Source organism: Oreochromis niloticus, unplaced genomic scaffold, assembly GCF_001858045.2.
Source record: "Oreochromis niloticus isolate F11D_XX unplaced genomic scaffold, O_niloticus_UMD_NMBU tig00007810_pilon, whole genome shotgun sequence".
NCBI lineage: Eukaryota > Metazoa > Chordata > Actinopteri > Cichliformes > Cichlidae > Oreochromis > Oreochromis niloticus.
The window spans coordinates 30,086-49,083 of NW_020328778.1; the positions used below are offsets into that span (position 1 = coordinate 30,086).

Consider the following 18,998-nt stretch of genomic DNA (forward strand, 5'->3'; position numbering starts at 1 on the left):
TCCATTATTTTGTGTGGTGTCTCTTTGCTCCCACCACAACAACAGATTCACAAGAAGACTTCTCATAATCTGAGGTTCAGATGTCAGACCACACAGGAGGAAATACACATTATAGCTGCAAAGAGGAATTTGAAATAGTAAAACTTTAATTAAGAGACTCTATAACATTTTGTGACCCTCATTAAGCATTCTCATATGATTTGATTATTTGTAATTTCGTGGAGTTTGCGTTACTTGTGACTTTCCAAACTGTAACAGACGCACATCAGACCCGACCACATTTCAGAGCTTTTCAACACTTTATTTCTGTTGCTGCTCCTTCAGCTCTCAGCTGCAGCTTGTCAGCTGCCGGCCACACACACAACAACAACAACAAACTCAGGATCCAGTCCAGCCTTAAATGCAGTGGAGGTGTGATGAGCTGATGCCGCTAAGGTGTGGTTTTAAAATGACTGTTTTACATAAGAAAAAAAAATATAAAATTCATTCAAAATAAATGCTGCAGGCCATTTGAAGTTTTGATAGATGTGATCAAGATACTTTTCCTCTTTCAGAGATGCCTGATCTCACAATAATCCAGCTGAACAAAGACAACACCAGATTGCTTATTTTAGTCACAAAAACAAGCAGGCAAAGAGAAACACAAATATTACACTCTATAAAAAAATTACTTATAAATAAAATAAATAATTACTACATCTACATCATTTTTAATGTTCTTGTTTATGTTTTGCAGAATCAGTGCACAGGTACATTCACACACACCTCTTTAAGGTCTGGGAGTGGGTTTAAAGGGAATAATCTCAATATGCTAGCCTCCTGTCTAGTGTTGGTGAGGATGGTAAGCATAGCAACAGCAACATTATTTTAACTTACCTCCTTCAATTTTCCTACCTTTCCTGCTTTGCACTGATGTCTTTTTGGGTTGTGGCTCCAACCCTGAATATTTTGACTAAAATGTCAAATCTGATTGTTGATCATTGCATTTATTTTTAATCAAACTCATTAATGTCTTCTGCTTCAACAATTTAGGGTCACAAGGTATTGGACCATATCGCAGCTAACAGGAAGCTACTCGGGACAGGTCGCTCATCTGTTACCGGGTTGAGACATTCACACCTACAAGCAATTTAGATTCACCAATTAACCTAACCCCACTAACTCTGTGGACTGTGGGAAGAAGATGGAGAATCTGGAGAAAATCCACACAGACATTGAGAGAACATTCAAACTCCACACTGAAAGACCTCAGACAGACAGTGAATTTGAAACCAGTGCAAAGAAGCATGCCACCCTGCTGTTTGTGTTAGGCATAGTGAATCACACAGTGGACTGAACTATTTATTTATTTAATGCTGTCATTTATTTTAACAGATCACATTATTTGCATAAGATCTTAGGCCAAGAAGATTTTGTTTTTGTTTAATAGAATTTGGAGATTTGTAGTTATTTGTTGAGCAAGTTTGAAAAATGCTATACTTCTTATCCTGTTTATTTGTGTCATTATTGTCCTCAGGTGATGGAGCAGCAGGTCAGCATTGGCGTCTCTATACCAGCTGAAAGTTGATGACACAAAGTGGTGACAAACTGTCTACAATGAGGCTACTATCAGCTGCAGCTCTTTGTCTGACTAACAATGGAACATGCTTTGTAGACCATTGAATTCATCCTGTGCTGACCATTATGACATTTGTCAAATGGAGATCACACAACAAACATGACTTACTTGATCCTGACAATGTGAAGGCTTCACTCCACTCTGTTGAAGAATATGAGTCATCTCTGCGTCGACTCTTACACATGTAGTCTCCACTGCTGGACTCAGAAACTCTGAATGTCACATCATTATTGTGTGTCCACTGTGTGGGTGTCCTGGGTCCTCTCCATTCATACTCCCACTCAGTGGTTTCACCTCCTTCCTGCACCTCACATGTCAGAGTGATCGTCTCACCTCTGAATATCTGAGGCCAGTTGGGTTGTTGTTTTACAGCAACTTTATTGGAAACTGTTTACACATATTAACAGTTGAGATACAAACAGAAACATGAAATCAACACAGAAAACTTAACATTGTATGTTTGATAATCATGAGTGAATGTATATTTCAAACTAAATGACTGAACTCACAGGTTATCTCAATGGTGACATCATCACTTTTATCTGTGTAGTAAACTGGGTTTCCTCTTGTTCCTCTGCAGCGGTAGATTCCTCCTTGAGATACTCTGATATCTCTGTTTTGTTGATCTCTGATTTGAACTTCAGAGGTTGTTTGGGTTCGTCTGAACCACTCATATTTCCATCCATCAGAGCTCTGCACAGAGCAGGTCAGTGTCACACTGCCCCCTACTGGTATGATTGTTGTTCCTACTGTCAGTGTGGCCCTGGGTTTATCTGATGTTATCAAAAAGAAGAAAAGGAAACATACAGCCATTGAACAACATTTTAAAATATGTTTTCATTTTATTTAAATTCCAACTTCCAAGAAGAGATGTCTTTGCTGAGCATGCATCATTCTCAGGGACTCCTCTCATTGTGCCAATAAACTCTTCCAGCTCCTCCCCTTCAGCTGACGCTACAGGACCCTACAGACTAAAACCAGCAGGTTTATGAACAGCTTCTTCCCCACAGCTGTCACCTTACTGAACTCAGTCCTCTGCTTCACCTTTCCATCCACACCCTCTTATCCTTCCCAGTGACCATGATCATGACTGTCATTAATTCTCAACATTCACCATATGCTTACATTGGTTACTGCTATAGTTTAGGACACTGAACCAGTATAGTCTCTGGTACAGTGCGTACACTGTTCACTATTATAGTCTGCTCAGAGCGCTACGCTTCCACTGTGAATATATTGATAGCACTCTGTAGATCTGTTTACCATATGTAGCTCATCTGTATATATTTAGCAAAGCTCTTTATTTGTTCATATGTATACACAGTACATCTTTACATTTGTCTGTAGGTCATCTGTATATTTGCTCTCTCTGTACATGATCTGTTCATAACTGTCCCACAATTTATTTATACTACCCTTATCTGTATATAATTGCTCCTATTTTTTAGCACTTACTACTCTTGCACTCTGATCAGATGCAAACTGTATTTTCTTAACCTGTATGTATAGATGTGTAATGACAATAAAGTTGAATGCTAATCGTAATTTAAATGTATTTTTTAATACAGTTTAAGATCATTTAAAGTTTTTTTCTGACATAGTAAGAGAGCTACAATTTTGAGGTTAGTCGGGTAATTCAGGTTGTAGATCTCTAAATAAGCACAGTATAAATGTTCATCCATTCTCTAACCTGAAGAAGTCACACTGAATGTAAACTAATGCAGTTCACTGTTGAAGGAAACACAATGATGGGTTCAGAGGGATCTGCCTGGTTTCACATTTAGACAACAGAAACATCATCACCTTAAATTCTATGGAGCTTTTGATGTTTCTTTTTTTCATTATTTAAATTAAATTTCATCCACAGTTATTCTTGTTATACATTAAAACATGCACATGTTGTAATGACAAGAAACATATTGTCTGAGTATTTTGGTTGTAGTGTGTACTGTGAACAATGTTAGGTAAAACGCAATGGTTTTGGTTAAAGTTTAAAGTTTCAATACATCAGAAATAAATATTTTCAATGAAACATTTAGTTTTGTTTTTGTTTTTTTTTTTATAATTTTTTATTTTTCCATTGACATTCAGAAACAGACATTCACAGCATTTACATCACATGAGAATACTTCTTGCATCTGTTGTCTGCCCTTATTGCCAAAATAGTATTTTAGTTTATATCCAGGTTATAAGAAGAGAGAAAAACTTACAGCCATAGCAACAGTTGAAACAAACAGGCAAAAAAGAAAAGAAAACAAAAAAAAAAAAAAAAAACAAAAAACAAAAACAAAAAACTATGTATTGATAGGGAGTGATCTTACTCTTGCATACTCTCATACATCATAACTACTAGTTTGTGAAAATAAAATCTGGCCTATGAGGCGTGACATATTTGACCCAGTTTTCCCAATATGATGTAAATTTATCCAATTTGTGATTAACAAAGGCTGTTATCTTTTCCATTTTATAGATGTCCATTGTGATGTCCATCCATATGTTTATAGTTGGGCTCTCCGGTGATAACCATTTTCTGGTAATACCCTTTTTACAGGCCATCAGCAAAATATTTACTAAATGTTTATCACTTTTCGGCCATTCCTGAGGTACATGTCCAAAAAACATAGTCTTACTCTCAAAGGGTATTTCACATTTGAAGATATACTGTACAATGAAACATTTAGTAAACATATTTTTTTATAATTCAGATGAGTATTTTAACTGGAGTCATCACATTATTAATCACTGAGGACTTACCTAATATAGTTATAGAGACAGTAGTACTGTTCTTTGTATAATATGACCGCTTTGAGGTGCCATAGCACTGGTAGTTACCACTGTCACCTGATCTAATTTGTAATGTGTAGACTTTGTATTCACTGTAGCGGACATACTCTCGACCATCCTTGTTGATAGTGTAATACCAGTCAGTGTCTTCTCCTTCATTCATGTCACATTTGAAGGTAACAAACTCTCCAATGAAATAACTGGACCAGGTGTGTTCAATAGTTAGTACAGCATCTAGAATCCAACACAAACAGACAATTAACAACCTGAAACACTTTATGTAATGCTCAAGGCTAAAACATTGATTGATAATACTTTATTTATATTCACACAAAATGAAAATACAGTGATAAAGCAATAAAAAGAAAGACAAATAGGATCTGCATTAGAGTCATACAGGTTGAGAATAATCTTTATTAAATAAAAAGGAAGAAATAGAAAAAGGAAAACTGTTCAGTCACCTTGAGCGTGTCCAGTGCAGAGGAGCGTACAGAGCACTACAATAAAGACAGAAACTTCAGACATTATCAAACTAAAGACACTCAAATGTAACATAAATAAAACACTGTTGGTAATGATGTGTCTCATTTCTTGAGGCACATGATCAATAGAGAGCTAATGACCTTCTTAATGGACAATACTGGGGTTTAAAGTCCAGTCACTTTCTTATCAAGCTCCTTAAAACACTTGGAGATTTTCAATGTCTACTATGATCTGAGTCAGTGCACTAATATCTAATCTAGTCTACAAACAACTATGTTGTTAACAGACATGAGAGTCCTCTGATCACATGACCTGAAATGGTACAGGCCATCCTCTTTGGGCAGCCGATGAAAGACTGGGTTCCAAAAGGGAAATGATCTCCCCAGTATTTACTTTGTATATTAGAAAAAAATTGCAGTGAGTCACTTCTGTCAACAAGAATTTGTCTAGAAGGTTGTATTTGTTGATCAACATTGACATATTTTAAGTAATTTATGTGTCTTCTACATTTAAACCTGCCTATTGGGAGGGTTTTTAAAAAAAAAAAAAATCTCCATTTATGCCTGGACGAGCTCTAATCTTCCTTTAGGAAGCAAGTTTCATTTAGTCAGGAGCAGGATTAGTCTAGTACTCTTTTATACCTGGACGGAGGAAGCAGATTTCTGTTAGTCTGCATTAAAAGGCTTTTTTTTTTAAATCTAGCACTGGCTTTAATCACTGCCGTTATATGTTTTATCAGTGTCTACTATGATTGGTTACATTTTATATTACGATGTAATAAGCATCAAATTATCACTTTAGCTTATCTAAACCTTTGTTAGATAAACTAAACCAGCTCCACTCTGATCTGAGTCAGTGCACTAAAATCTAATCCAGTCTACAAACAACCATGTTGGTAACAAACATGAGAGTCCTCTGATCACATGACCTGAAATGGTACAAATGACTGATGTTCTGTTCTTCTTACTAAAACATGTTTATGGATCAGTATGAATCAAACAATAGAAGTCAGTGATGTACTCACAGAATAGGCCCAGCTCACAGAGCAAAGTGGCTCCCATCCTCACATCCAGCAGTGACACGTCTGAAAACTTCTACAACTTTCTGTATAGAGAGAGAGTGAAGCAGCAGCACAGCAGATACCAAAGCTAGCCACCACATAGCACATCATTATATACCAGCTAGCCCAACTTCAGTAACCCTACAAATGCCACTGCTGTTTAGTTTTCTGTCTTCATTTATGTTAAAAGTGATAGCAGAGCTGTATGTTTTAGATTTTGCTGTGGCAGTTAAGCCAAGAGAAGCATTGCCAGGAATTTTCGAAACTCAGTGTAAAAGCACAAGATGGTGACGTGGTAAAATTTGACACAGAAGGCAAAGCTCACTAACCTGACCATGTGCACAGCTTTATATCAGCTGTGTAAAAAGACAGATCTGATTAAGGTCATTAAGTCCCCAAAACAACTAACATTAAGAAATAATCTCGTTTGTGACACAAATAATTAAAACAATCCAACAGTTTCCACAGGAAAACAAAATAAAAAGAAACTTAAAACAATCGAGAAAATACTTCAGGGGCAGAAGCTTGCAAAAAACAATAACCTCTACTGAAATATATTTCCTGTTAAAGTGACAGTTTGAAGGGCTGACTCTCAAGGCTTTCTCTAAACTTCCTGTCCTGTGTTGTAATCTAAGGAATCAAATACAAAGCATAAGTCACCAAGACTGAAAAAAAAAGGTTGGAAATACAGAAATGTTTAAAATGTTACTGTGATAGAGTGAGTAATGCAAGAAATGGAGCTTCCTACAACAGCATTTAAGTAATTTAATATTTATTATTTTAGTAGAAAAGCGATTAAGCAAAATGAGAAAAATGGGATACAGTTCAATGTGAAAAACGACTTAATACACTTTATAATTATATATATACAATATATTCATATTAAAACACTTCTACAAAATTCAAACTTCCTCATGTTTAGATGTTTCTTATTTACACACAGAATTACTCATCATGATACTCATGAGCATGTTTATACTGGTGATCATGTGACATGGTCACCAGTACAATTGTGATACTTAGGAGCTTAGTATTGTTAGAGTTGGAAGTGTCTTGGTAATTTCCCTTTAGTTTGATATTAAACTCTGAATCATACTGTGAACATTTACACAATTACGCAATAACTGGCAAGAAAACCAACAACGGATAAGAAAAGTAACATGAGGTACAACCAAACGATCAACATTTATTAATTGATCATTTATAAATAAAATGTCGTGCAGTCTTGCAAACCTTCCCTATCAATCTCACTGCTGTCCTTATGTCACAAATCACCCCTGCCCACTCTTTACCCACCCTTGCTGCACTCTCTTCTTCCCCTCTCATACACTGTCCACTTCACCACATCTGTGACTCTTATCTTTGGCCTTCCTCGCTCTCTTTGGAGCTCTCAGTTGAACTTATCCACCTTCACTTCCTCTACTCCTTGCAGCTTCACTGTTAAACTGTCTCCTATTCATACATGTGTTCTGTCTTGCTTCTACTGAATTTCATTCCTCTTCTCTCCGGTGCATGCGTCCTCCTCTCCAGCCTCTCTTCCACCTGCTCCCTACTCTCACTACACCTCACAATGTTGTTTGCAAACATCATAATCCACAGAGACTCCTGCATGACCTCATCTGTCATCTTGTCCATCACCCCTGCAAACAAGAAGGGGCTCAGAGCTGATTCCTGATGTAATCCCACCCCCAGCTTAAACTCCTAAGTTACAACCACACACCTCACTGCTGTCTCACTGTCCTCATACATGTCCTTCACATACTTCTCTGCTGCTCCTGACATCCTCATGCAGTACCCCACACGCTTGGCACCATATCCTTTCTCTAGATCCACAAAGACACAGTGAAGCTCCCTCCGACCTTCCTTATACTTCTTTCTCAGCATGAAGCCACATGCTGCCATATCACTGGCTGTCACCTCTCTTCTTAACCTGGTTTTAACAACTCTTGCCCACAGGATCATTAATATCCAGCAGCTGTAAAAATGTTGATGTTTAAAAGTTTACGAATTAATGTTTTTTTTTTGTTGTTGTTTGTTTGTTTTTCATGTTGTGGTCCATCTTCTCTTGTTTTGTTGATGTCGTGCCTCTCTTTAGGGACCTTCAAAAGTAAATAAATAAAATGAAATAAATGAAAACAGAATAAAGTAAAACTAACTAAGGAACGGGTTTAATGATACTGAAGACGTGTTTTTAAAAGGGCTACAGATGATTTTCATTATTAGGACATTTCATTAAAGCTCCCTTGAAGTTAACACACATGTAGCCCAACACATATGTGTGATACATATTTTGTCCCTGACACAAAATATTTAGTACAGTTAATATTTGTACCTGTAGCTGAGTTTGGATCTACATTATGGTAGTCAGAGGTTTCCTCTGGATCATCACGCTTTCCTGTAACATTGACACAGAAAATGTATGTGGGTATCACGTCTCTGAGGGGCCTTTAAAATTTAAACAGTACAGTATACAAATCACATTTTATTTATTGAAGCTCATGATGTTACATATATTTAGAGGTAGATTTCAGAAGTGCACATGCTTTTGGCTACATGATACATTTGCTTTTATATTTCAAAAGCTGTTTTGTATTTTTATATTTTTTGTACTCACTCCTCTGTTCGACACTTCTGAGCTGAAGAGACATATTTCTGTAGTCATCTGTCCGTCCACCTAAAATGAGGACAATTGTGCTATTTTAATTTTTATTTCTCAGTAAAAGTACGATTTCAATCTAATCTTTAATAAAAAAATAAAAAAATAAATAAAAAAAACCCAAAGAAATATCTTCTACTGTACCAGTGTTTTCAGAAGGTCTACATGACTCATAGACGTTCATGTCACCTTTGGGTCAGTAAGAAACACAAGACAATGATAAAATAATCACTCTGTGTGCAGTAAACTTGCAGCTATATTATAACTGTGAACATGAGTATAGAAAGGTTCAGCTGTAAATGCTCTTATTTTGTAACAGGTGTGTGGCTGACCGTGAAGAAGAGAGGAATATATTTGCTGCTGATTTTCATCCTGCCTCATAGTTTGAACTGTAGCAGCAGTCTGACTGGTTTCCTGAGACTGGGCTGGTCTGAGGTTTTAAACAGGTTCAAGTTACAATGAATGTGTTACATAGTGTTTGTTCACTGAAGACAAGAAAAGAGTGTTTTACCAACCTGATACAAAGTGTACCTATGGAGAAGACAGTAGTAATAATATTAAATGGGTGAGTATTACAAATAAAACATAATTGTCCATACCATGGCAGTGTCTTTAATTAATATATAAAATAAAATCACCCTTTGATTTTTTGTGCCAACAACAGAGCAGCAGGGACAGCAGGAGAATCAGTGAGACACCACTAACCAGCCCCGTGATTAGAGAGACAGAAAGTGAAGATCTGGATGCTGTAATAATATAGAATACAAATTAGCTTCATCTGTCATGAGATAGCTCAATCAATGGGATACATCACAAGCAAAGGACACTTTGGACCTGACAGGCATTTTCTGGTGTGTCTGTAAATGTTTTGTTAAATCAGAAAGTCGTCTCTTAAAACTGTGGAGATGGAAAATATTATAAATGGTTACACAGTAACGACTGGGATGTTAAACAATCAACACTCTATAAAAGTGGCTAAAAAGACAAACTATAAAATACAGTTTTAGTTCAAAATAAGGGTTTGCATACTTTACGTGGGCAGGACCATTTTAACCTTCTTTTAACCTTTTAATCTTCTTCATTTTCATACTTACATTTTGTAGACTGTCACTACTGGCCGGCTGGTTTTATTTGATGAGCCTTTTGTTTAAATCTTGTGAAACAGAGACAGCAGGGTATTTCTTTTCTGTCTACAACTGTATCATTCACAATTACCTTTTACTGACATCCAACTTTCTGGTGACTCATGCCCTGAATATTCACACTTGTAGAAGCCTTCATCAGACTTTGACACTGCAGGGATATTTAGCTTTTGTCTGTCATCATTTTGAATTAGTTTCCCATTTTTGTAGAATGCAACAGTGGAATTGAAGTTTCCTGTCCTCAACTTGCAGCCAAGAGCAACAGAGTCCCCCTCATTGACTGGATGGACAGGGCTCACCAGGATCACACCAGTAACTGTAAAAGCCATTAAAATATGAAAGAACTTGCCAACATACAGTCTACTGTTTCCCTCCTTGTTTGGTAAATGAAGACAGTGGCACCAACAGCTCTAATCCTGTTCTTTGTTATGTTTTATTAGTATTATTTTCCTCACACTTTTAACCACAGCATGATCATTTAAGTTAAAGCTGGATTTCAGATGCATTTTTGGCTACATCCTCTCATAATTATGAATACTGTTATGACACAAAGCTATTACCACACCTATAATCATGGGCTCACATTTCTGCTTCATCCTCTGCAGTGTTGGATTTATTTGTAAATAAATAAATAACTCAGAAATGAGCACAATGTGTGCAATGGCTGTACTGTGAATTTAAATCTTGTTGGTTCCACTTAATGGAAAACTAAACTCTTGGTATCATCATAGTTATGTGGAAAATATATTTCTAAAATGTAGATATTGAACCATATAATGAAACATGGCAAACATTGTATAAATACATGTTCTATTCTGCTGTATACACATTGTAATAAGATGACTTGCAGCAAGGATAGATAGTTTTTCCTAATGCAATATAAACTAATGTGGTACATACAGTATTCTGTTGATTGTTTGCACGTCTATGTTGCAGATTAGTCAGTGTTTCAAGGTTACTATGCCATTCAGAAATACAGGCTACAGGTCTAACATGCAAAGAAGAGGCCATGTGGGAACATCATTCAGTGTCTTGTTTCGGCCAAAACTCATTTGAATGAAACCGAGATAAAGCAGAAAATTGTTTTCTTGTTCAGATTAATAAAAATTTGAAATTCTTTTTAAAATACATAAATGCCACATCCACTGGACTAAAGAAAAGAAGGACCATCCACGTTGTTATTAGGACTCAGTTCTAAAGTTTGGATCTCTGATGGTTTAAGGTGCTTTAGTGACTATGGAATATGAGTTGCTTGGCTCATCTGAAAAGGCACCATCAATGTTGAAAAGTATATAGAGATTTTAGAGCAAAATATGCTCTCATACAGATGACTTTTTTCATGAAAGGCCTTGCATATTAGAAGAGTACAGAAGCTGAACTGGGCTGCCTGGAGTCCCAGTCTTTCACCATTTGAAAACAATTTGTGTATCACAAAATGAAAAACATGACAAAGAAGACCCAGGATTGTTGAGCAGATATAATCCTCTACCAGAAAACTATGGGATAATATTGCTCTCCCAAAGGTCCAGCAGCTGGTTTCTACAGTCCCCAGATGTTTATAGACTGTTGTTAAAAGAAGTGGAGATGCTACACAGTGGTAAATGTGGCCCTGTCCCTTTTTGTGATGCGTTGCTGCCACCACATTCAAAATGATTTATTTCTTGCAATTATACACTTTTTCATTATAACCCTCTCAGGCTCAAATTAAGGTTTTGTTGCTAATGCACAACCAAGTCCTGCAGTGGTACTTCTGAGTAAAAAAAACCTCATAAAATATGTATGTGGGGTAATCAGGTTGTTAGTGTTTTAACTGTTGCAAATCGGCAACGCCTGCCTCGAGCGGGTTAAAAGCTTAAACGTAGATACTGTTTTCTTTCTTTATTTATATTTTACACAGCGTCCAAACTTCTTAAAATTAGGAATGTAAAGACCTACAACATGCAGTGATGTTGATTCCATTGCTGAACTGTCCTGATTCAGACTCACACCAGGACACAGGATCTTGGTACCAGTGGTACCGGTGAAGATATATGTTGCATGTGGATTCAGTCATTATCCTCCCATTTCCACATTCCCGGAGTTCTCTCAGGTATCCGTCCTGAGTAAATGTCATCACTCTCCACTGAGAAGAGTTTCCAGAACAATTCAGAGTTACTGAATCATAGATGAAGTGCTGCACACTGTTAGGACTGACTGTGAGAGAGGCTGTTGAATTTAAATCTGTAGAAAAACAAGAACTGTCATTTTTTTTCTTGATAGATTAATAGATTGGAGACTGTGAATGTAATAATAACACTTATTTTTTTCTTCTTTTTGAGTTAGGAGCAAAAATACTGACCTGCAGACCAGACAAACTTTGGTTGACTGTGATCAGTGTGATACTCTGGGTCTCCTCTTCCAGCTCTGCACACATATCCTGCTGTGTGTGTCTGTCCATGAATGATGTAGGAGTCCTGTGCAGTCCCACTGCCATCAGGTAGCAGCTCATAACTGGAGGATTTCTCTGATAGATCAGGAACAGCTTTATACCAGTAGAAGCTCCATCCTGCAGACGGATGTTCAACCTCACAGTTCAGAGTTACTGAGGCTCCAGGACTCAGCCATGATGGAGACACAGTGAGGACAGGACGGGGTTTATCTGTTCAACAAAGATTTTCTCTCAATGTTTCGTCTCTTAACTCTGAATTCAATGTCACTAAAATGCTGACTCACAAATATTTATTCTTTGTTCTTTTGGGAAATTATATTTTCAGAGTGAGATCAGATCAGAATAAGATCCTTAACGACAGATTGTCTTTCACCTGTTAATAAATGCAAGCATAAAATTCCCATTACATTTACAATTCACTCACTATAAACTATCTTTAGTTGAAAGGATGCACTCCACATTGTTGAATTCTGTTGTGCACTTCTCATCCTGCCCTTACACCAGTAGTGCCCACGGTGTGATGTAGAAACAGAGTTAATCTTGTATTCATTTTGGTTTGGAGGTTGATGTGAGCTGCTTGTTGCCCACTCATAATCCCACTCAGTGTCTTCTCCTGGGATCTCACATTTCAAAGTGATTGTCTCTCCGCTGTATACCTCAGGCCAGTTTGGATGCAGAGTCACAGCAGGCCTGTTTGTAACTGTTAAACAGATAATAAAAAACAAACAAAAATAAGTAATTAAATCACTTTTTAACATCTTCCATCAATTAAAAAATTAAACATTCACCATGACTCACCAGTTTTTTTAATACTGATCACATCACTGTAGTCTGTGTAGTAAACTGGGTTGCCTCGTCCTCCTCTGCACCAATAGTCTCCTTCCTGTGATACACCGATTTGTCCATCAGAGTGGAGAACAACTTCTGCCATCGTCAGTGGTTCTGAGGTTTTCTTGCCTCTGTACCAGTAGAAACTCCAACCAGGAGTAGATGGTGTCACAGAGCAGGTCAGGGTGACTGTATCACCTTCTGGAAGGACTCTACTGTCAGCACTGATGCTGGACTTTGGTCTGTTTCCTGTTCAATTTAAAAAAAAAAAACGTACAATAAAATTACAGTAAATCGATTACTGCTCCTTTGCTTTAGAAACAATTACAGTTTTACAAATAATTTTTAAATGAAAAGGATACATAGTATATCTTATGTAGTCTGCAGTAAGTATGACTGCATCACATATGAAATATTAACATTTGTAGTTATATATCTGATCAAACTCAGTTCATGCTTGCACTCATCTGGTGGTGACAAATGTACTGTTATGAAAAAATTAGGACGCCACATTGAATATTCAGTTCTTAATTAGGAATGTTGACATATTGATGTCTAATTTTGTTATTATTTATTTTGGGAAAATAAAGACATTTAACAGCAGGTGAATAAACAACAAAAAACATATATCGTTAGATATCATTGTGCTCACTGTCACTTCAGCGGTCAGGAGCACACCAAACTAAATGTCTAAGGGTTTAAGTAACACTACCTTACAAACGTAGAGTCACAATGTTCTAATCACACACGCCTGATATGATACATGTATGTGTGATTGTAGCCATTTTAAGTATGATTAAAAATGGGGTTGCCCCAATGTACTGCTCTGAAGAAATTACATTTTTTTTTTTAAGAATTACATGTTGCAGATAATTCCAAAAAGTCCTTTTTAATTGTATGGTTATATTACTTTAATCTCCCAATATTGTTCAAATTTATATTGAACTAAATTTATATTAAATTAAATTGCAGTTAATTCTCACTTTCTTTGTACTTCTTCATCAGCACTCTCAAAGCAAATATCACATCCATTCCTCAGACTTGTGTTAAACAATATGATTAAAAGGTCCACTGCCCTCTCTTCTAGACATCTCCATACCTCCACTGATGTATCATCAGGACCAGTCGCCTTTGTACTCTTCATCCGCTTTGTTGCTGCCCTCTCTTCAGCCTTACTAATCATCTGCACTTCCTGATTCACTAACTTGTAATCCTCTGTCCCCTGCTGTCATTTTCTACCTTCTAGAGTTCCTCAAAGTATTCCTGCAGCCTTTTCCATCTTCTCAGACATTACAACTACTATAAATTTTATCCCAATGAATTTATAGTTTTTTCATTCTACTTGTACTACTACTGGACACAGTATCTCATATCTTGTATTAATGGTCTAAGCTGGTAACAGAGGTGTGGTTGAATGTCTCAATGGTCCGTGCTCGGATCTCTCTCCTGCAAAACTGTAACAGACTTAGTTGCAAATTGAGCCTCCAACTATTTCTTTTTGGAGTCACTTACTGTTCCAGCCCTCTCCTTTGTTGCCCTCTCCCAGCTTTTTTGAAATGTGTCACTGTTATCAAATTGAAAATGAGCCAGTATGTTTTTAAAATGGTCCTCAATCCTCTATTTAAATATGTTTGGAGATATTTTCTATCTATTCCACCTTTTTTTCATTCCATTTGGTTTACATTTGCATTTTGCACAGCATCTCAACATTTCTAGGTTGTAGATTTGCATATTCTGTCTAACTTTGTTGGGTTGCATTTCAATGTTGCAGTAAATATTTGTATGTTCTGTATCAATTCAGATCTAACTTGTCATTTGAGAATACCTTATGAGGAACCACTATCACTTAAGAAAGTTAGTAGTTGATAAAAATTTAATCCTTACCTGCAAACATGTGCATCTGAATACTTTTTTTTTGCTTGCATTTTCTACATGATACTACAACCATTATTTTTAACTAAGTGTTTTATACTTGATGCAATGCTTAATTTAGAAATAGTCATTTATAAAGAATGAAGAAAACATGCTATGACCTTATTGATGAAGAATACAATTTTATCTGTTTATAAATTACAATGTATAGTATTCCATACAGTTTTATGAATAATCAATGATGCACCAACAAATCACTAATGCCTCACACTATGTAGTTATTATATAATGTTACCCTTGTGTTTTATATAGACATAACAAAACTAAAGTTTCTTACCAGAGACTGTCAGTGTGATGACATCACTCCACTCTGTCACAGAATACAGCTCCTGTTTGTTTTTACCCATACACCTGTAGCTTCCACTGCTGATCACAGATGCATTAAGATTGATGGATGCATTATTTGCCAGAACTGTGCTTGAGTCGGGTTTGCTCCACTCATACTCCCACTCAGTGCTTCCACCTAAAGAAATCTGACATCTAACAGTGATCTTCTTGCCACTGAATATCAGAGGCCAGCTGGGCTCCAGGGACACAACTGCTTTGTTGGAAACTGTTTACAAAAACAGAAATCTAATTGGTCCAGTTTTAAATATTTCTGCATCCCATGTTAATCCAAATGAAAACGTTTAAACTCACCTCTTTTTTCAATAGTGATTGGATCACTCTCATCTGTGAAGAAAACGGGGTTTCCTCTCCCTCCCTTGCAGTAGTAGATACCTCCCTGTGTGACAGTGATCATTTGATCTGGTTCTTTGTTTCTAATCACCTGAATTTCTGAAAAGACTGAGACACGTCTGAACCAGAAGTATTTCCACTCTTTGTAGCTCCCCACCAGTGTTGGTCAAGTTACTTGAAAAAAGTAATCAGTTACTAATTACTGATTACTTCCCCCAAAAAGTAATCCCGTTACTTTACTGATTACTTATTTTCAAAAGTAATCAATTACTTAGTTACTTAGTTACTTAGTTACTTTTTAAAAACACGATTTACAACCTGAATAGGTGATAAAGCGATAGATCTTTCAGCCCAATTCTACTTTTTCTGCATAATTCATCATACAAAATGTAATCAAATGGAAAAGTCTCTTTTTAAAACTTGTTTTATTAGTTTTAATCTTTTAACTTTATGCATCAAGCAAAAATTAAATTATATGCAACATTCTCTGACTGGAAGAAATTTGTTTAACATTTAAACCTATTTTCTGCACATTCCAGCATATAAAATAAAATATTTTTTTGTGTTTACACTCACTCTTTCAAATAGATGCAAGTAAAACACAGGAGAAAATAAATAAAATCAAAGACTAGCGGTCCTGTTGCTCTATTTTCACCTGTAAAGCAGGACTGGGGTAGGCGGAGGAGGTTTACCCTGGTGCAGGTGTGCTGCAGCGGTCAGTGGAAGAATCCGCGAGTTTCTCTGTGAATTTCACATTACGTCGTAGTACACTCGGTGCTTGCTTGGAAGTTTAGGGGTTTTTTCGCTGTAAAAAGAAGTTTTCTTCCCACGCACAACGGACACTAATGTTTTTGTCACTTTTTATGGAATCAAACTCAAAATAAGGTCAGTACTTCCACGCTTTAAACGCTGCATGCTACACTCTGTCCCGCACTCGATATATTATGATCTGCAGACAGCTGTTGTCACGAACGTCGCACTCGCTTACGTCACTGTCATGAGACGTTCTCGCAAAAAATCAGGGTTTTAGTAACGCAGTAACGCAGCGTTCCTACGTGAAAGTAACGGTAATCTAATTACCGTTTTTGCAATAGTAATCCCTTACATTACTCGTTACTTGAAAAAAGTAATCAGATTACAGTAACGCGTTACAAGTAACGCGTTACTGCCCATCTCTGCTCCCCACAGAGCAGCTGAGTGTTGCATTGCCTCCAGCTGGTATTGTTCTCCTATCAGCAGTAATTGTGGGTCTGGGTTTGTTTGCTGTTTGTTAGAGTAAAATAAAGATGTTTTTCTATAGCTGGTCAGATGAAAAAGAGTAGATAAAATAACTCAAAGATGATTTTACTTACAGACTTTTAGTGTAAAAGCATCACTCCAAGCTGTTGAGAAGAACACGTCTCTTCTACCCTTACACCAATATTGCCCATTGTAGGAAAATGAAGCCCTGCTGATGTTGTATTCACTGTGTGTGGGAGGTGTTTTTGAGCTTGTTGTTCTCCATTCATACTGCCACTCAGTGTTTTCTCCTCCTTGGATCTCACATTTGATGGTGATCATCTCACCGCTGAATATCTGAGTCCAGTTCTGTTGCAGAGTCACAAAGGCCCTGTTGGACACTTTTCATACCAAAAATGAATTAATACAGAAAAGGTTGGTCATCATAAATGTTTGTCCTTTTAGTTCTTACAAAAGTTATCAAACTCACATGTTTTCTGAATGTGATACACTTTGCTGTGGTTTGTGAAGAAAACTGGGTTTCCTCTTCTTCCTCTGCACTGATAGATGCCTTCGTCTGAGACACTAACGAAGTTCTGCAAAGTGTTCGTATTAATTGCTACTTCATGAGAATCTGGGATTTGTCTGAACCAATCAAATGTCCAGCCAGCAGAGCCCCGAACAGAGCAGGTCAGTGTCACCGAGCCCCCCACTGGAATAGTTGTCTTGTCTGCTGTTATAGTCGCCGTGGGTCTGAGTGCTGTTTGATTTAGAATATGTTGTTTTTGTTATTAATACATTTTTTGGGGGAAAAGCTCAACTTTAACAATTTCTCATAATATGTAGAATAAAAGGCTGTGAAGTAATTCATGAAGGCAGCATCTCATGTGACTAAACCTTCTCACTTCTCTCATATCATACTATATATAACATACACTTCGCTGTATGTCATGCACTAAAGTTCACACTGCTTCTGTTCTGTCCTTATTGTGCGTCCCTTTGCCCAACTTGACAGACAGCTAACGGTTTCAATGAACATTGGAGGCGGAAGTAAGTTTGAGGCTTTTTACTTCGTCAGTAGTTCAATGATTGACATCCTTTTCTTCCCGTAAAACTAAAAACAAACACAAAGTAAATGTTACAAGATGTATTTTCCTTTTAACTCACACTTCTAGGATATGAACTACGCTGTTATATAGAATGTGTAATCAACAGCGACTCAGTAGTGATCACAATACAACTTAGCAAGTTTAGCTTCCTCAAAGATAAACATAACAGATGAAATTGGTTTCTAAACAAATCTCTGTAATAGAAATGAACCAAATGAACTTGTAAACATGTTGTACATTAATACTCACAAGCAATAACTCTCCAAGGCAGAAATGTTTTAAAGAGCATCTAAGGCGACAAACAGCATATTCTGCAGGCTAACAAGCGACCAGCTTCCTGTTTCCTCTACCCACAGGAACACAGAAAAACCCCTCCAAAATATAAGCTTGTGAGTATTCCCACTATGACCAGCAGAGGGTGCTGAAGAGAAAGAACCTATGCATGTCATAACACTCCCCGTCTGGTATTGTAAAATACCACTATGAATCAACTGAAACATCATAAACTGCAAGATTTTACAGATTATATCTGAATACAATGTTTACCATCATGACACACATACTTCTCAGTCCTTTGGGGACATCAATAACACTGTCTCTGACACAGGTCTCAGGTAAGTATTAATAGTTCCATTTCTTGAGACCCTCACTTCAATCTTCCTGACCCTGCCATCCTTATCCGGGAAGATCTGGTTGACAAGTCCCATTGGCCATTCATTGCGCCTCACTTGTGCGTCTTTGATGAGCACCAAATCTCCCACCTTGAGGTTTGCATGGTTACGTTGCCACTTGTTCCGGCTTTGCAGTGTCCCTAAGTACTCCCATATGAGAAGAGTGAGGTGGATTAAAGATCCAGGTGCATCCCTCTTCTCCCACGTATGTCTTAATGCTTGACACGTCGGGGTCTGTCAGTGTGAAACCTAGCTCCCGGCAAGCACCAACGAAATTAGTCCCACAATCGGATCGAATCTGCTTAACAGGCCCTCTCAAACTGAAGAATCGACGCAGGGCATTGATGAAACTTGATGCATCCATCGACTCGATCAGTTCAATGTGCACAGC

General features: G+C 37.2%; 1 protein-coding gene across 4 annotated transcripts in view; it reads right to left on the reverse strand.

Annotated features, from left to right (window-relative positions):
* The window catches only part of LOC102076086 (low affinity immunoglobulin gamma Fc region receptor II), a 120,097-nt gene that overhangs the window by 5,473 nt on the left and 95,626 nt on the right, over nt 1–18,998 (reverse strand). For 2 of the 4 annotated variants that reach the window (XM_025904946.1, XM_025904945.1), the window contains exons 4-5: nt 2,128–2,391; nt 1,727–2,005 (exon numbers count right to left, since the gene is read on the reverse strand). In XM_025904946.1, the coding sequence (XP_025760731.1) occupies nt 1,727–2,005; nt 2,128–2,391 (543 nt within the window). Of the gene's footprint in view, nt 1–1,726; nt 2,006–2,127; nt 2,392–4,863; nt 4,900–5,909; nt 5,990–8,004; nt 8,045–8,277; nt 8,341–8,559; nt 8,620–8,745; nt 8,791–8,933; nt 9,032–9,116; nt 9,133–9,239; nt 9,348–9,816; nt 10,106–18,998 lie in introns of those variants that run through there. The other 2 variants (XM_025904949.1, XM_025904947.1) reach the window with 2 other exon arrangements.